Below are 17806 nucleotides of genomic sequence, written 5' to 3' on the forward strand. Positions count from 1 at the left end.
AGATATGTTTCCAATCAACATTTCTTAAAGTATCAGAGAATACATGTTTTTCATTTAAATTGTTGCAAAAGGAACTGCTAATTTTAACTGACCACTGTCTGGCATTAGTGCTGAGATGGCTAATCCTAGTTTGAAATGATACTTTAAAAAGCAGGAAAATTGAGCTACATTCATCAAAAGAAGTTGTGGGATTGGGTGGAATTAGATAAATATGTCCCTTATAGCCACTCCCCAGAAAATTACAGTAGGACACAGCCCTGTTTCAGTTACAATGGTTTTGGCAAACAGATTGTGTGTTTTTTCCAATGCAGAAACATTTTAAATGGTACCTTTTGATATATGATATCTATTGACTGCTGGATACTGAATGACTACAAATATCATTGCAAGTGCTATAAAATGTTTAAGGAGCCTGATCTAAAAAAGTGTATTTTGAGGTTTATGAAAATGTCTAAAAATATAATTGAATTTGATTTTTCTGATTATCTTATTTTTCCAGCTGATTATATTTCATGTATCAATAGTTAACCATTCTGAGAAGTGTATGTGAATTAACAGACTATCCTATTCCTGCTATTTCTCTTTTGCTGACTGATGAACCAAAATTTGCAGAGAAAGTTGAGATAAAAATAAGTTACTCTTCAGCAGATTGGCATTTAAACAATTTATCTTCTGAAAAACATATTTTGAAGTTTTATTATTTAAAAAAACCAAGTTTAAACCTTAAAATGATTTACCTAACGTGCTTAGAATGTTGAAAACGATATAACCATTGAGCTCAATAAATCTTTGAGTTCCTTGAGTTAGTCAAAATGTGAAATTCTATTTTACCTGTATTACACAGCAATACTAAAAGTCCCACATATTCTACTGGCTGAATATTTCTAGGAGTACATTTCAAGTTGCTAGTTAACCACCTCTGAGTTTCTACATTAAGCAGAAAGTGTAATTTTTCAAAACAATAAAAACATTAGCATGATGCCAAACTTGCTTTTCCAGCAGCAAGTCTAATACAGAAGCACCATTTATCTTCGTAGTGCACTATTTACTTAGTGTGGTCACAACACCTGTGATGTGTGACACTGCATGCTCCCAGCAACAGCCATATCGTCCTCTCTCTCATGAGAATGGTAGTAAACCTCCTCCTTACTGTGAATGGACATTATCATAACAAATATTGAAAAGAAGCAATGGTGATAGACTGAGATATAGTACACTGCCACACTGTAACCTCCAGCATGGAATTCTCAATCTCTTTTGCTCACATTCTGATAAATTATCCAGATGAGCATTGCTTACCTTATTTTCTTCCTTATCACGTATGACAGTGCACAATGACAGATTTAAAGAGTGACGGGAAGAAGTGCCCTTGCTTGGGAGTGTTCAAGTGATCCGTAGTACTCTGTACTTTAGGGAGGTCAGCAAAAAAACCCAGTCCTGGATCACCATTTATCTAATAATTACTGTACCTCATATAGTCCCCTAGAAAGGTACTCCACCATACGTTTCTCTTCCATCAGTGGCTTATGTGGCACCAGGTCCTGCCTTAAAGTCAATTGAATTTCAATGTAAACCAGAAGGGAGAATCCTGACATTGCAGGCTTGCAATAAAATATTGCAATCAGTTCTTCCTTGTGCATGATTTACAGCACTGCTTGCCATAAAATTTGTGGTTGCAGACACCATGCTGGGGGACCAGATGACACCAAGGGAAGAAATCCAGACAAGAGGGATCATCTGAAAGAGGGAAATCCAATCACTATGTTTAGCGTGTATTTCAGCAATTCTGCAAATGAGGCAGGACTTCTGCTTATTGATTTCTACACACTTGCCAATGATGCAAACATGAGGGATGACTCCAGTTAAAGAAGGAGGAAGCCTTGTACACTCTTTTTTTTCCAATATCACTTTCTTTTTAATTTATTAGCTCTACTTCTGATGTCATACACTGTGGCATTAGGAGAGGTAAATGAAACAGTTTATAACACAACATTTTAAAAATAACCTAGGGTGAAATCCTTGGCCCACTGAAGTCAATGAGAGTTTCAACTATTGGCTTTACTGAAGCCAAGATTTCATCCCTTATCACTATATTATTTTACAGATTATAACCACTGCAATAAAACCAACTATTTACACAAATGGGTCCACCACTGAGCCCTATGCTAATGAATCATAGATTCATAGACTCATAGAATATCAGGGTTGGAAGGGACCTCAGGAGGTCATCTAGTCCAACCCCCTGCTCAAAGCAGGACCAATCCCCAATTAAATCATCCCAGCCAGGGCTTTGTCAAGCCTGACCTTAAAAACTTCTAAGGAAGGAGATTCTAACACCTCCCTAGGTAACGCATTCCAGTGTTTCACCACCTTCCTAGTGAAAAAGTTTTTCCTAATATCCAACCTAAACCTCCCCCACTGCAACTTGAGACCATTACTCCTTGTCCTGTCCTCTTCTACCACTGAGAATAGTCTAGAACCATCCTCTCTGGAACCACCTCTCAGGTAGTTGAAAGCAGCTATCAAATCCCCCCTCATTCTTCTCTTCTGCAGACTAAACAATCCCAGTTCCCTCAGCCTCTCCTCATAAGTCATGTGTTCCAGACCCCTAATCATTTTTGTTGCCCTTCGCTGGACTCTCTCCAATTTATCCACATCCTTCTTGTAGTGTGGGGCCCAAAACTGGACACAGTATTCCAGATGAGGCCTCACCAATGTCGAATAGAGGGGAACGATCACGTCCCTCGATCTGCTCGCTATGCCCCTACTTATACATCCCAAAATGCCATTGGCCTTCTTGGCAACAAGGGCACACTGCTGACTCATATCCAGCTTCTCGTCCACTGTCACCCCTAGGTCCTTTTCCGCAGAACTGCTGCCTAGCCATTCGGTCCCTAGTCTGTAGCTGTGCATTGGGTTATTCCGTCCTAAGTGCAGGACCCTGCACTTATCCTTATTGAACCTCATCAGATTTCTTTTGGCCCAATCCTCCAATTTGTCTAGGGCCCTCTGTATCCTATCCCTGCCCTCCAGCGTATCTACCACTCCTCCCAGTTTAGTATCATCTGCAGATTTGCTGAGAGTGCAATCCATACCATCCTCCAGATCATTTATGAAAATATTGAACAAAACCAGCCCCAGGACCGACCCCTGGGGCACTCCACTTGACACCGGCTGCCAACTAGACATGGAGCCATTGATCACTACCCGTTGAGCCCGACAATCTAGCCTAGACTAGACAATCTAGTAATGAATATTACTCTACCCTTTCTTTGATCTGCAGAGAAAATAGCTCAGGCTCTGAGAGTGTGTGTGTGTGTGTGTTTGTATACACACTCTACAGAAATAAATCTATATGTTCAGACCACAAGCTCTGTATGTGTGTGCACAAAATTGCTTGTGTACATGCATGTACCCACATTTTACGGGTGTGGGGAGGAGGGTTCATTTTCAATGATCTAAGCCTAAGTGCACAGAAGGGTTAAAATTCGCACCCACAAAGCAAAATCTATTGTAAGGTCCCTACTTTTGAGACCCAAGTTTGCACCCTCAAATGGGGAGACATCTAAATTCTACCATTTATATGAATGTTTCATTCATTAAAATCTGAACGGGGCCCCAATGTAATAATCAAGGTTTTTATCAGATTATATGACACAGTAATTTAGGGTGGAATTTTTCAAAAATGCTTAACATCGGCCTTGCTCTGCTCCCACTTCAAGTGGTGACATTCTCATTGACTTTAACGGGAGCAGAGTTAGGCCAACTCTGTGTGTTTGAAAATCCCACCTTTAATTTAAAAAAAAAAATCAGACACTAAAATGCAGATGAATTTTTGGCTTCATGTAGTTCTGTATATGATTCACACACACACAGCTCAGTTGGTTAAAAAATATTTCATGGCCATCCCATTCTACATGTTTGCAGTGGCTGCTTTATGCTTCTTTTAAAGTGCATAGTGATGATTCATATGGATGATATATAAACAAATTGAAAAAGCATAAGAAGCATAAAGTGAGGTTTAGAAAAATTTATAGCTAAACTGAACTCTTAAATGAGCATGGGAAAACATTCCATTCTGCCTTCACAACTACTGTACACATGGTCACTAAAGGGAATTTACAAGGATTCTTATTAAAAAAAATCTAGCTACCGGTGGCTGTGTTCTCAGTTCAGCTACTAAAGGGGTGGCACAGAAAAAATGCTCTTACTCTCAGACCATACAGACTCCCTCATATCTGTAACACCAGAGTTATGCAGCAACACACCCCTCTTTTTTTATTCGCTGCCACTTCACTGTATTGGCTTCTTTTTAAAGAAGGATTAAGTGTTTTGTTTTGAAACCCCCTCAAAAGATGATGTGCATGAGGTACATCATCTGACATGAGACATCATTGTCTAATAACATGCTTTCCCCCACAATAACACATTGCAAGCAACATCACATAATAACAGACTGGCGCTGGACAAACTGCACTCTGGGAAGTAGGTGGCACATCCCATGCTGTAGCATTTCCGCCCTAGAGTCCGGTTTTAAATTCCAATTTGAATGTCCAGTAGGAAGGAGATGGTCCCAGCTTTGCACCGTTTGGCCCATTATCCACCATACCAAGACAAAACCACCACACAATTAACCAAGTCTGACAGTGAATGCTCAAGACAGGACTTGTGACTTCAGGGGGAAGGGCATTGCAAGTGATGACTGAGAGGTATATGCAGAATTATGAGGGGAAAGTTCTCACAACACATTTTCTAACCCAGTCAGGCTCCTTAGTCACTTAGGGTAAATTTTAAAAAGTGATTGAGTCTCATTTTCAAAAGTGACCTAGGCACTTGGGAGCGTTCACAGTCAATGGAACATAACAAAACCCATAGCACATAAGTCCCTTCTGAGGATGGGATTTAGGCACTTGAAAAGAATTACTTTTAGGACCTAACCCAGAGACCACTGAAGTCAATGGAACAACTCCCATTGATTCCAGTTAGTATGGTCCCTCATTTTCATAAATGTCAATGTCTTAAAAAAATGCAGTTTTCCTTTTAAGATGCTCCAAGTAGCTTGGATTTACTGGCTATACGTTACAGTACCTGTTGCTGTCTCTGGTGGAGTGATGAAAATGAGAAAAAATTGCTAGAGGGGAGACCCACATTGTCTAGGAGAGCATGACAACTATCCCTGAAACATTCATTTCTTCTTCACGATTTCTCCCTAATGGCTCTCAGAGCTGGAGCTGTGCGGCTGTTAATTGAGAGTGATTTGCTTCCATGTGATTGCAGCACAGCTGGCCCCTTCTCTATGCGCTGATTTGGATGTAGAGTTAAAGAGCAGTGGAGAGAGAATTGATCTCCAGAGTCTGAAGAACCAGTTACAAAACAAAGCTTCTACAGCTGTGGGGAGGGAGAGAAACTGGCCAAGACCAAAATGAATAACAGATACCAGCCCAGACATGAAATATGGTTGGGGGAAGACATGTTGGGGGCTGATGGGTTTGCTATACATGAGAGAAAGTGATTTAATAAATTCACAAAACAAATTCTGAAGCACAGCAGAACTTCCCAGAAGATTTGGAACTAACTCCTGAGTCTTTAGAACTGTTTAGTCACTTTTCAAACTTGTTCAGTTATTTACTTATCCCGTTTAGACCTGATTCATCCATTCCTCCTACCCAGGCTGGTTGCAGCTGATTGATGAATCCTGAGGATGGACTTTGCGCAGATAAAGCAGTATTGATATTATTTCTGTACCTGTCTTGCCTCTTGGGCTCATGCAATATTATGTTTCCCAAAGGCCTGGTGGCTGATGTATCAATGCATTTTATAGGTTTTCCACACACAGTGACGCTTCAGGAATCAATATGGATGAGAGAGAATACTGTCTGATGGTTAGAGCAGGAGACAGGGAGTACGGATGCCTGTGTTCTTGTCCAAGTGCTGCTATGACCTTGCTCTAGGACCTGAAGAAAGTCAACTATGACCTGGCACTGGCTTTTGTTTTTTCAACCAGGGCACCACCTCTATTTTCAGCTCCTATGTGTAAAATGGGTATACTAACGCTAAAATCCCTCACCAGGGGTCTTTTGAGAATTAATGTTTGTAAAGTACTTTGGGATGCGGGGATGAATAGCATGATACAGGCCAAATGCTGACTGCAGTGAGAATTTTATCCAGTTAAAGACTTGAAATTTTGCCTGGTCCTTACAATAATGCACAATGGGGGTGGGGAAGGAGAGGAGGGAGGAAGATGTAAGAAACCTCCCCCTCTTTGCATGCCACATGTATGGGCCAGGGAGAATTTCAGCCCCTGCACCCAGAGGAGCACAGAGACTGCTTCCGCCCCACTCCGCTAGAGCTTCAAAACACCCCAAAGATAGCATGGAGAGACCAGAGCATAGTTCCATGTCTAGGTCCCCACACACCATGTACCTGCCAGCAGAGCTAGCCAACAGCGTAGGGGAGAGCTAGCTGTGCCTTATAGAAGGCATGCAGCATGTGAATGCCTGAGAGCTCAAGGTGGCAGTCTCCCTGGGACAGGACATTCTGACTGGAGAGTAGGGTGACCATGTGTCTGATTTTTGACCGGAACACCCATCGAAAAGGGACCCTGGAGGCTCTAGTCAGCACCGTTAATGGGGCCATTAAGTCTGATCAGCGGTGCTGCAGGGCTAAGACAGGCTAGTCCCTACCTGTCCTGGCTCCGTGCTGTGCCCCGGAAGCGGCCAGCAGGTCCAGCTCCTAGGAGGGGGACCATAAGGCTCTGCATGCTGCCCCCATCCCGAGCACCAGCTTCGCACTTCCATTCACCGGTTCCAGGCCAGTGGGACCTAGGGGGTGGTGCCTGCGAGCAAGAGCAGCATGCAGAGCCTCATGGCTCTCCCTGCCTAGGAGCCGGACCTGCTGGCTGCTTCCGGGGCATAGCGCGGTTCCAGGACAGACACGAAGCCTACCTTAGCCCCCACACTGCACCACTGACTGGGAGCTGCTGGAGATAAGCCTGTGCCCCAACTCTGAGCTCCAACCCCCTGCCACAGCTGTGAGCCACCCCCAAACCTGGAGCCCCCCCTGCACCTCAAACCCCACATCCCTGACCCCATCCTAGGGCCTGCACCCCCAGAGGATCCCTCACCTCCCCTGCACCCCAATTCCCTGCCCCAGCCCCAAGCTCCCTCCCACACTCTGAATACCTCTGCTCTACCCCCCATCCTGTGGCTGCCTCCTGCACCCCAAACCCCTCATCCCTGTCCCCACCCAGAGCCTGCATCCCTAGACAGAGGCCTCACCCCCTCCTGCCCCCAAACCCCGTCCCAGCCCAGAGGCCCTTCCCACACTCTTAACCCCTCTGCCCCACCCCAGACAACCTGCAGCCCCCTCCCGCACCCTGAACCCCTCATTTCTAGCCCCACCCTGGAGCCTACATCCCCAGTTAGAGCCCTCACCCCCTGCCCCCCTTGCTCACTACATTCCCCTGCCCTCGGTGGCTCACTCTCCCCCACCCTCACTCACTTTCACTGGGTTGGCACAGGGGGTGGGGGTTGGGGTGGGGGAGAGTGAGCCACCGAGGGCAGGGGAATGTAGTGAGCAAGGGGGGCAAGGCCTCAGGGAAGGAGCGAAGCAGGGGTGTGTGGCCTCGGGGACGGGGCAAGGCTAAAGTGTTCGGTTTGGTGGGATTAGAAAATTGGCAACCCTACTGGAGAGGTGTGACTCCACACTGCCTGTTCACTGTAAGCTGGGCCTACAGGGCATAACTGGGCCATAAGTGACAGCTACAGGAAAAATTGCAGGGTGGTACATATTAAGACTTACTTCTGTTATTATTCATCATGACTTGGAAGCCAAAGAGAGACAAATGAAAGAAAACTGAAGCTATGAGGGGCCTCCGCTCTGCAGCAGCAAGAACAGTTTGCCCTTGCTCTATAAAAAAAGTCACTATTTTAACTTTATGCCAATGTCTCTATGGGATGTTCCCATCAATAGAAGGCACTGTAAGAGGGTGGAGGTTAAGGTAATGCACAGTGCAGCCCAATCTTTACTTAACCGGAGCTGGAGAAACAACTCAAACCCGAACTGCAAAAAAAAAAAGAAAGAAAAAAAAAAAAAGACATATCCTTTATGATTCAACATGTTCCTGCATTTAAAAACATCTGTCCCCTCTTGAACATATCAGACCTAGCAGCTAGCCCCTTATGTCTGCTTGTGAAGAGAGGTGATGCACTTCCAAATTTAATATATTGCAGAGCGCAAAGGTGATACTGAATTTACACAGGAAGATACAACCCCCGCACACCTATTCTGAGAACATACCTAGCAAAGGTGATGTTTGTCAGGCTATACAATTCCAAGGAACTAAACCCACCATTGAATGTAATTCACAACGCAGAGTTTGATGTTTTACCTTTTTTCTCTGGAGCTGGGCAGAAGTTAGTATTGCAGGCTCTCGACACAGCTGGTTTCTGATGTGGCAGACACCCAGCTGCCGGTTGCCCCTGCCGGAGGCACTGCACGCTACGGATTTGCACTCCCCCACCACACGTTACTGTACACTGCAGAAAAGGAAAGATGAGAAGCCACATTCTAGAACACAGATGGTCTTCCAAGGCCCTTGAAGTGTCCAGGGCTTTGGATGAGGCCTACAAATTGTAAAGAGCCTAAGGGCCAAATTTTCAAAAGAGCACAGAGCCAGTTGTCCCGGTGCTCAGCACCCACAGTCAGAGCCAGATTTTCAAGTGAGCTCAGCTCCCATTGAGCCACTAAAGCAAGTGCCAGATTTTCAAAAGAGCCCCGTATCCAACTTGCACTGAACACCTCTGAAAATCTGGTTACTTATTTAGGTACCTAAATGGGAGATGAGATTTTTAGAAAATCTAGCCCCAATTTTGTGTGCTGATCTGTTTTGAAACTTGATTCTCTGGGCCCAGTTGTGCTGTCCCAATGCAGGTAAAATTCCCAGTGAAGCCATACTTGTGGAAATATCTGGAAAAAAAACAAGTATTTTCAAGAAGATCTCTGAAGTATTATGAAGTGAGTGAGTTTTTACTTGCATGTGCTTCATGACAAGTATGTCCTTAAGACCGATGTGATTGGTATAATCTGATTAAAATTGTCAGGCATACATTGTTGCAAGTCTACAATGTTAAACGAATACATGTCTCATAGATATGTGACTCATAAAGTAGATCAGTTCCAGAAATACAGAAGCTTGTTTGCAAGAATGTAGAAACAAATACAGGCTGATCCAGTAATTAATCATAGTATTTAAGGAATTTTAGACAATCTGTGCAGATGCTCTAATACATTGTAAATACAGATATGTAATGGTTCATCTACAGTGCACTTCCAAGAAGAATGGAAAGATGGAGTTTGGAAATGGCATAGAATGTAGTGCAACTGCAGCACATATAAGAACATAAGAACGGTCACACTGGGTCAGACCAAAGGACCATCTAGCTCAGTATCCTGTCTTCCAACAGTGACCAACGCCAGATGCTTTACAGGGAATGAACAGCACCGGTAATCATCAAGTGATCCATCCCCTGCTGCCCATTCCCAGCTTCTGGCAAACAGCGGCTAGGGACACCACGAGTAAGAGCTGAGATTCTTCAATTTTAGCATAAAGGAACTAGCTACACCAAAATGCAGGAATATGGAGCCAGCTACATTATACCAAACTATCTGCATGGTCCAAGATCTATGGAATATTGCCAGAAGCTGAGACTGGACAACAGGATGGATCACTTGATAATTGCCCTGTTCTTTTCATTCCCTCTGAAGCATCTGACGGCCGGCCACTGTCGGAAGAAAGGATGCTGGGCTAGATGGACCATTAGTCTGACCCAACATGGCTATTCTTATGTTCTTATGACTATATGCAGAAGACTCCTGTGGGCTATCAACATTAAAATACAACAGTCCCATTATGGCTGATTATACTCTATTCTAGCCCTCTCTTTGGAATGGCTGCACAACTATGCATGGTCTGCTTGTGCAGTTTCCCTGGGCATTACCCATGATTCAGAAGGTGTTTCACCAAACACCAATGCTGCCTGCGCACTGACTTCACCATGCCCCAGTCGACTTTTTGGACTGACTGCCCTACGTACCAGCCATTCCCACTCACTGGTTACATCATGTCCTATTACCACATGTTAGGCCAGTGGGGCTGCCTGGATGTAATGGAGAACACAATTTGGCCTGATATTTCGAACTCTGACAGCTGACTACAATGTGTGGTTGTGTTCAAAGAGGACTGAACTGGGAGGGTTATTGTTCTGGTCATCAAGGTGACCCACGTGGTGAATGTGAGGTTCTCCATTCCACAGTGACCAATTGTGGGAGAACAGGGTTAGATCTACCACCCGGAGGGGACTGTACACTCCCTACTGACTCCATAAACGCCAAAAGACAAAGTGCCATTAGGAATGGAGAGCTCTGAGTCGGGAGAGAAAGGAGTAACCTACTTCAAATCCTCCAGGCTGACTTTTTTTTGTCATACCTGCTGCCAGGGTGAGGAATACCATCCAGACACCATGCGGTATAACCTCTGCAGTGGACAAGCCCCTTTGTTACATGCTTCTTCTAGTTCTATGTTTGGTTTCTTTATGTTCCGACATCTTCGCTGAGGGAAAGTGATCCATTTTCCATGGATGCTTTTCTCGCTGCACTTCATTTCCCGCTTTTTAATACCTGAGCCACAGGAGGCTGAGCACTAAAAAAACGAAGCACATGCTTTTAAAATAATACATTGCCATAAATTAATATCGGTTCCACTAAAGACTGGATAAACTTTTGTCGAAATATGAATGCCTCATGGAAAATAAAAACATAAAGATCATGGGAAGATATTTCCATACTAGTATGAATTCTGCCATCTTGGAAACCACTGTGAAGCCAGGGGGGATCTGGCATAAAAACTGACAGCAGGATACAGCCAAGTGTTTTGAGACAAGAAGATGTAAATTTTCAAAATTGACTTTGAGTACCTCAATCTTTTAGACGCCCAAATTGAAACATCTTAAAGGGAGGGAAGGTGCCCTAACACGTTCTGAAAATCAGGCCTCTCCAGGTATTTTAAGTAGGGCACCTAAAAAGTAAGGTGCCACAAATTACTAGTTATTTTTTAAAATTTGGACTATATTAGTTACAGGCAAAACCCTGATAAATGACTGATCCAGAGTTTGTATTTTCATCAGATCATGACCCTTACTGAATCCATAGCACTTTTCCCCCTCTCATATGCTCCATGCATGCTTGTGTTTCAGCACTCTTTTATGAGCTCTGCAGAGAGCAAGACCGTCATTCAGATTGTGGTACTGTACCTCACTCCAAGAAGAAACCACCCACTGGAGCCGATCGTTTTTGGGACATCGTCCCAGTACACAGGTCTGTTGGGATTCTGGCTTGTGATCTGTGCTGCACATACTTTCTGGTACGATCTTCAGCTTGGAAGGGCTGGTGCTTTTGCAATGGACTTCCCGTTTCTTCATGCCTCTCCCACAGGTCTTGGAACACTTTGGCAGAAAGAAATATTCATTTGAGTTTGGGACACTTAAAACTGAGATTGAGCAGAACACAGAAGCCGTAATGAATCTTATCTGTAGCCACTGCTGTTAACTTAAACCTGTAATTCTGTTATGGAAAATGTAATGTAATAAACATACTTCTGTGGTACTTTTTATTTTTCAAACCTGGAGTTAAACATTTTATTGTGTAGCCTTAACTAACCCTCACAGCCCTCCACTACGGAAGATAAGCATTCTCTGTTCTATCTGTGGGGAACTGAAGCAGAAAGAGAGATTCTCTCAGCCCTTGGCAACACAAAGGGGCTGAAATCTGGCCCTAACTGCCCAGCTGAGAATCTCCCTAGTGCAGGGCGCTCTCAGCTAGTGTAAAGCTACACTAGCGGGTTCCTATGTTACCCAAACCCACCCTGGCATAGAGGATGGGAGGAGGTAGATGGCAGCTGTACTCTTCCAAATCTCAATTAGTGTTTGGTCCCTTGAAGGCCACAGCCAGCTGCTGTAAGTTACAGCGGCTCCAAGGCTGCTCCAATTTCTGCTAGGGCCAGGGCTAGAGCAGGTGAAGCTTGCAAATCAGGGAGACGTAACAAACTCACTGATAGCCCCCGCTTGCTCCTTCAGAGAATGGATCTCAGTTCAAAAGAAAACCTGGGACAGAGAATGCCATATGCTTGCCTTAGCCAAAGCCACAAAGCAAGTTATTTGGCAAAGCCATGACTAGAAGTCGGGATATTTTGGCTGTGGTTAGAAAACATTATAAATATTGAGTTATTCTTATTTTTTGTTTGTTATTATGTTGATTTAAAATCTAAAATATGCTTTTTGTGGCTGAAACAAAATGCACCAACTGAATATATTCTAGAGCAGAAATTGCAGAATTATGAAAGCCCTGAGATAACTCTGCACATTTCCTACCATCCTGTACTTGCTTTCCATTTGTTACTTTTTTACCAGAGTTCATTGGGTTAATCATACGCATGTAAAAGCCTGTGTACTGTGCTACCAAAGTGCATATTAGACTATGGACATTTTAAAAACATTCTATCCAAATTCAGTGCACAGTAACCTGTGCTCGCTGAAAAGCTTGGATTTGTTGTCTTCCCATAAACTGAGCTGAATTCTCCCTATCTGTCTCTGAAGAGATTTGACATTGTGAGGGGTACACTTTTATTTATGTATTTAGAGTCTGCAACATGATAGATGGAGACTGAGCTTTTCAGAGAGACCTAAAGAAGTTATGTGCCCAACTGCCATTATATTTTGATAGGAGTTTAGCCTAATTTTCTTAAGTCCCTTTGGAAATCCCAAACTGAAACAGCAAATTCACAGATGTATAGCAAAGGGGGAAAGATTGGGTTTCTCTTTTTGCTTCTGTATGATGTAAAAGAAAATCTGAAAGGTTCTCAAGCCCTGCCCACCCCTCCCTCTTGCCCCGAAGCAAAGCTATTTTTAAATTTGTTTTTAACATTAGAAATTCTGGTCCTGAAACACCTTAATGACTGCATGACTAGTGAAATGACAACACCAAAGTCAAAAGTAAAAGATGAATAACTGAGAAGGGAAAGGTATCTTTGGTCCCACAGTTAAACACTCTTCCATTTTTTATCTTTGTTGATAACTGTTTAGCTTCAATAGAAACCTCTATCATGTATCTTGCCAACTGGGGAATTTTATTTCCTTTATTTTTGTTTTTGTAACTGCAAACTTTGTCGGTGTTGAAAACATTGTCCATATCCTTTAAAAAATTAGCCATAATATCTGATTTCACAACCTTCTGCAACAGTGAATTCCAGAGATTTGCTTATACACTGAAAAACAAATAGTAATTCTTTTTGACCATTCTAAGACTGCAGCCCATTGAGCAGCTTTGTTCTTCTTGTGCAATGTGATAGGATAATGAGAAGTTCTGTTCTCCTCAAAAGGCATTATGTCCTCTGTGACTGTGACCACCTAGATCCAGTCCTCTCTAAACTCTCACAAAGAGTACTACAATTAAAAAACGTTCGTTTTTACAACAGATTTGTATCAATCTTGTAGCTCATTAAATGAAGACCGAAAAACTTAAAATGGACTTTGCTTCTTTTGACATAGGCCCACAGTGTCAGTTCTCACAGCAGTTCATTTACCCTTAAATTAACATTCACTATGTGCCAGCACAAGCATCATTGCAAAAATAGCAGAAATGAGTTTTTAACTTCAGAGTATTCATACTTTTCATACATTTCTGAAAAAGGGTGTGTATACACAGAAATCTGCCTGGGGGCCCGTTGCTACTGACTTATGCCACTAATAATAATTTACTGCACTACTAAATTACTTACTTGGAATGGGCTACACTAACCAAAGTAAATATGTGATTATTACACGTATCATTGAGTAAAACATAACTTCATCTGTCCGCATTTCAAAAATGCATGTGTGCACTGATGTGCCATTCTAACCCCATTCTTTTTCCATTAGTGGTACCTCTGCCGATATTCTTCTCTGAGAAATGTTAATATTGCTGTATGAACAAATGTCAGAAAGGGGTGGGGGGCGGGCTATGGCTTTAAGGAAACCACAGAGACTTGTCCTTCAGAAAACCAGAGAATCCTGTGGCTCTGTTTGTGTGTACTAGGAAGCTCCTCCTTTTCCCTCTGCTGACTGAGGGACAAATTCCAAATTAGGGTAGACAGATGCAAGTCCATGCATCCACTTATACCAGCCATGCTTTCTGATTAGTTTAGTACAATTGCTATCTAAAAACAAAGCAGATTATTTTTATTATTTTCCTACACAGACCTTCCAAGGTAGGCAGGATACAACTATGTCAGGAAAACTATTCTATACACATTCATTCCAGCTACCTCTGTCAAAAGAAAACATTCTGACTATTTCTCTAGATTACCTGAGTCCACGGTCCAGGGCTCCATTCAGGTGGGCAGTCTTGGGTATTACATTTCTGTACTTGGGCTGGAGTGCTGACTGGACAAAGAGAATGTGCTACCACCTCTTCCTTTTGAAAAGTCTTTTTCTGGGCGCATTGAATTGGGCGACTTTGTTGCCCTCCACCACAAGACTTGCTGCATACACTCCATTCACCTGTCGACCAGCTGATAGGAGAGAATGAATTATTTCTTACAAACACATGACTATAATGCACCATATACAATCAGTATAGTGAAGATTAAGTTCAAATGCACAATCCAATCTATTCAATCCATTTGACCGGTGTTGCCGTTAAATAATTTGCGCAAGACTCATGCAGTCCATCTGCAAGAACATTTTGAAATGCAAGAAGAATAAATCTTGCAGCCCTTGCTCAGGAACAACTCCCAGTAATTATTATTTTTATTTGCATTGTGGCAGTGCCCTAAGGTTCAATCAGGATTAGGGATCCTATTGTGGTAGATGCTGTACAACCACAAGGAGAAACACATTCCCTGCCCCAGAGAGTGTTTAATATGAAACAAGACACAACATGTGAGTGCAACAAACAGTAGGAGAGAGGGGAGGAACAAAGGGCACACTAAAATCTCATGCAGTCACACAGGTTGATGTTGGACAACTTGATGGGTTCAACTCATCAGAAAGATGGGTTTTTTAAAATAAATAAAACCAACTCTCCCTGAACGCTACATAACTGGGCCATCATTTGTTGATTGATTTTGTGCGGGCCTCACAGAGAACTCGATGGGGGTGTTAGCTGAGCTGGAATTAAGACTACGGGATTTGGCCGAATATTTAAATTCTACTGGTGCTTGTTCTGCTAGGGCACATGCATGTCAACACACCTATGGGCCTGCGCATAAAGAATGGAATTTTGAATTCTACAGAGAATCTATCACATTCTCTCTTTGGGCAGATAAAGAATATGATTCCCAGAAAATCAACTAACCTAGCTAACAAGTCCTCCCTACCGCAGTCATCTTTCTTTTTGAAGTCCGGTCTTCTTTTTTAATTTAAACCTGTTTGGCTAAAAACAGGCTTGGCTTTGGAGAAAAGATAAGGAGTTTGATTTTGGCCATGTTCAGTTTTAGTTGATGGTGAGATTTCCAGCAGGAGCAGCCAGAGGGAGGGACAGGTTATGGTAGAGAAAAAACAGGTCAGATGTGGCCAGATAGAAATATTGGTTGAAGGCTTGTGAGAAAATGAGAGACTGGAAAGAGAGGAGGAGGCCAAGGACAAAACCTTGTGAAACCCTAAAGGAGTGTTGGAAAAGAAAGAGAGGACCTATCAAAACAGACTCTGAAGGAGATGCCAGTATGGCAGAAGGAGAACACTAAGGACCAAATTTTTCAAAAGCACCATTTTCTAGATGCTCAGCCTCCATGCATGCAACCCACAATGTATAAGCATATGGATGCTAATGCAGATGGACCTACGTGTATTATTGGTGCTGCACAATTCTAGTCTTCCTCTCTTTGCTTTGGATAATAAATCTGTTTACAAAGTTCTCTTGCTCTTTAAAATAAAGCAACAAAGAAATGGTTTGCTAAATTCAGTAACCCTGTCGTTAGAGTTAAGAGGATTTAGATGATGTCCCAAGACAAATACTTTTGGCAGTTTAACCAGCCAGATTATATGAAATCTAAATAAAACATTATCAAATTAACCAGCTGACTACTACTACTCCAGTCACCCAACAAGGTTCCCTGATGCATATCATCACTAAAAATCACACAGGGTCCTCAGGTGTATTGTTGAACTGCACAGGCGGGGTTCACTTTTGAAAATGAGCAATATTATTTGTAGTACAGTGCAGAGCCCCATTGTGCTAGGCATACAACAGATAACAAAGAGACAGTCCCTGTCCCAAAGAGCTCACAATCTACGTGAAAGACTATAGATAGCAGGTGGATGCAATGAACAGATGGAGGGAGCACAAGGAAACATATAAACAAATCCTGCGTCTATGGGAGAACCTTGAACTGATCCAATCAAATTAATGAGTCTCCAAAACCTTCTCCCAATATCAAGCTCTGAATTTAAACTGAATCTTTTAAAATAGGAATTCTCACTCTTTTTTATTATATGGACCCATCAAGATTGTCCCTTTTAATTCACAACTGCATGGGCCACCAACTCTCCCACCCACGATCACAGCATAAGCCCTATGGCAACCAGAGCAGCTGCTTATATCAAACAGAAAGTATTTGAACTCTTGTAACTATGTGGAAGATGAGCACCCATTTCACCAGACTGTATTTCAGATCTGCGTGAAATAAAAATTAATTTGCATGTTTAAAAATGCATGATGGCTCCCTTGGGAGATTTCCTCTGGGAAAAGAAGAACTCCTGAATCACAATCCAGATCTCCAGGTACCAAAAGCTGTGGGAAGTTTTCAAAGCTACCAATTCTAAGGACAAAGGAATTTTAACACACACATCATGCACCAAATGCATTCCATACAATTTCAGGACTGCGGTGGTCTGCTGCTGTTGGACTAAATATGGAAACGGATATGGAAAGCTTGGAAGACTTTTCTAAGGAAACAATAAAGAAGCATGGAAGTTGCCTTTTAACACTCTAGTGGGAATCTGAAAAACCTAGACTTTCATCCTGATTAACAACCTGCTTTCACTCAGCCTGGATTTCTCTCTGCTTTTTGACAATAGCACTGTGAGGAAATAAATGTTTTTTCAAATTGGGAAAATAATATAACACTTATTTCAAGTAAATCTGGTCAATACTAGGATTCAAGAACTGTCTTCTCCTGTGTAGCCTACCTTGAAACATATGCTTCTGGAAAAGTCTTGGTTCTAATCAATTCTATAGGTTTTAATTAGTTATACTAATGGTACTGATCAGTTTGATAGGTAAACCAGCCAAAAAAAAATTGTTAGTTTTAAGAGCCTACATACAGTAGTTGCCTAGAAAATCTACCTTTTCATACGGAAGAGTTCAATAAACCTGCTTTATGCCTCTTGTAAACTGCCATTTTCCAAGAGTATCTTGGCTATGTTTCAAGAGTATCGTCCATTAGTTCAAATAAGCTCAATAATTATGACTAGATTTGGCAGCCCTTTCTCCAATCATAATAGTATGCAGTTCCGATGCCTTTGTGTATTCTTGCTGCATGAAGTGAGTAGTAATTTTATTCCTTCTCATATTGAGTCTTTGTTCTCATTGTGCAGTAAGGATTTTTCCCTTGAACCTTAAAGCTTTGTCTTCTTTTTTTATGATGTCATGTCAATATCATATTAACTTAAATGATAAGTAAGACACATTTGTCTTTATCTCTTGCCTATTATGCCTACCAAATTTATACATGTTTTATATTCTGCTTACCACTTGTTATTCTTTGATTTCTCAA

General features: G+C 42.3%; 1 protein-coding gene across 1 annotated transcript in view; it reads right to left on the minus strand.

The window, feature by feature from the left end:
• Positions 1–802: 802 nt before the first annotated feature.
• ADAMTS18 (ADAM metallopeptidase with thrombospondin type 1 motif 18) overlaps positions 803–17806 on the minus strand; it is a 96072-nt gene continuing 79068 nt past the window's right edge. Inside the window, exons 19-23 of the mRNA XM_073308471.1 lie at positions 14398–14602; positions 11310–11501; positions 10487–10699; positions 8390–8537; positions 803–1737 (exon numbers count right to left, since the gene is read on the minus strand). Coding sequence (XP_073164572.1) covers positions 1622–1737; positions 8390–8537; positions 10487–10699; positions 11310–11501; positions 14398–14602 — 874 coding nt within the window. The 3' untranslated portion in view covers positions 803–1621. The remainder of the gene's footprint in view (positions 1738–8389; positions 8538–10486; positions 10700–11309; positions 11502–14397; positions 14603–17806) is intronic.

Source organism: Lepidochelys kempii, chromosome 12 (genome assembly GCF_965140265.1).
Source record: "Lepidochelys kempii isolate rLepKem1 chromosome 12, rLepKem1.hap2, whole genome shotgun sequence".
NCBI lineage: Eukaryota > Metazoa > Chordata > Testudines > Cheloniidae > Lepidochelys > Lepidochelys kempii.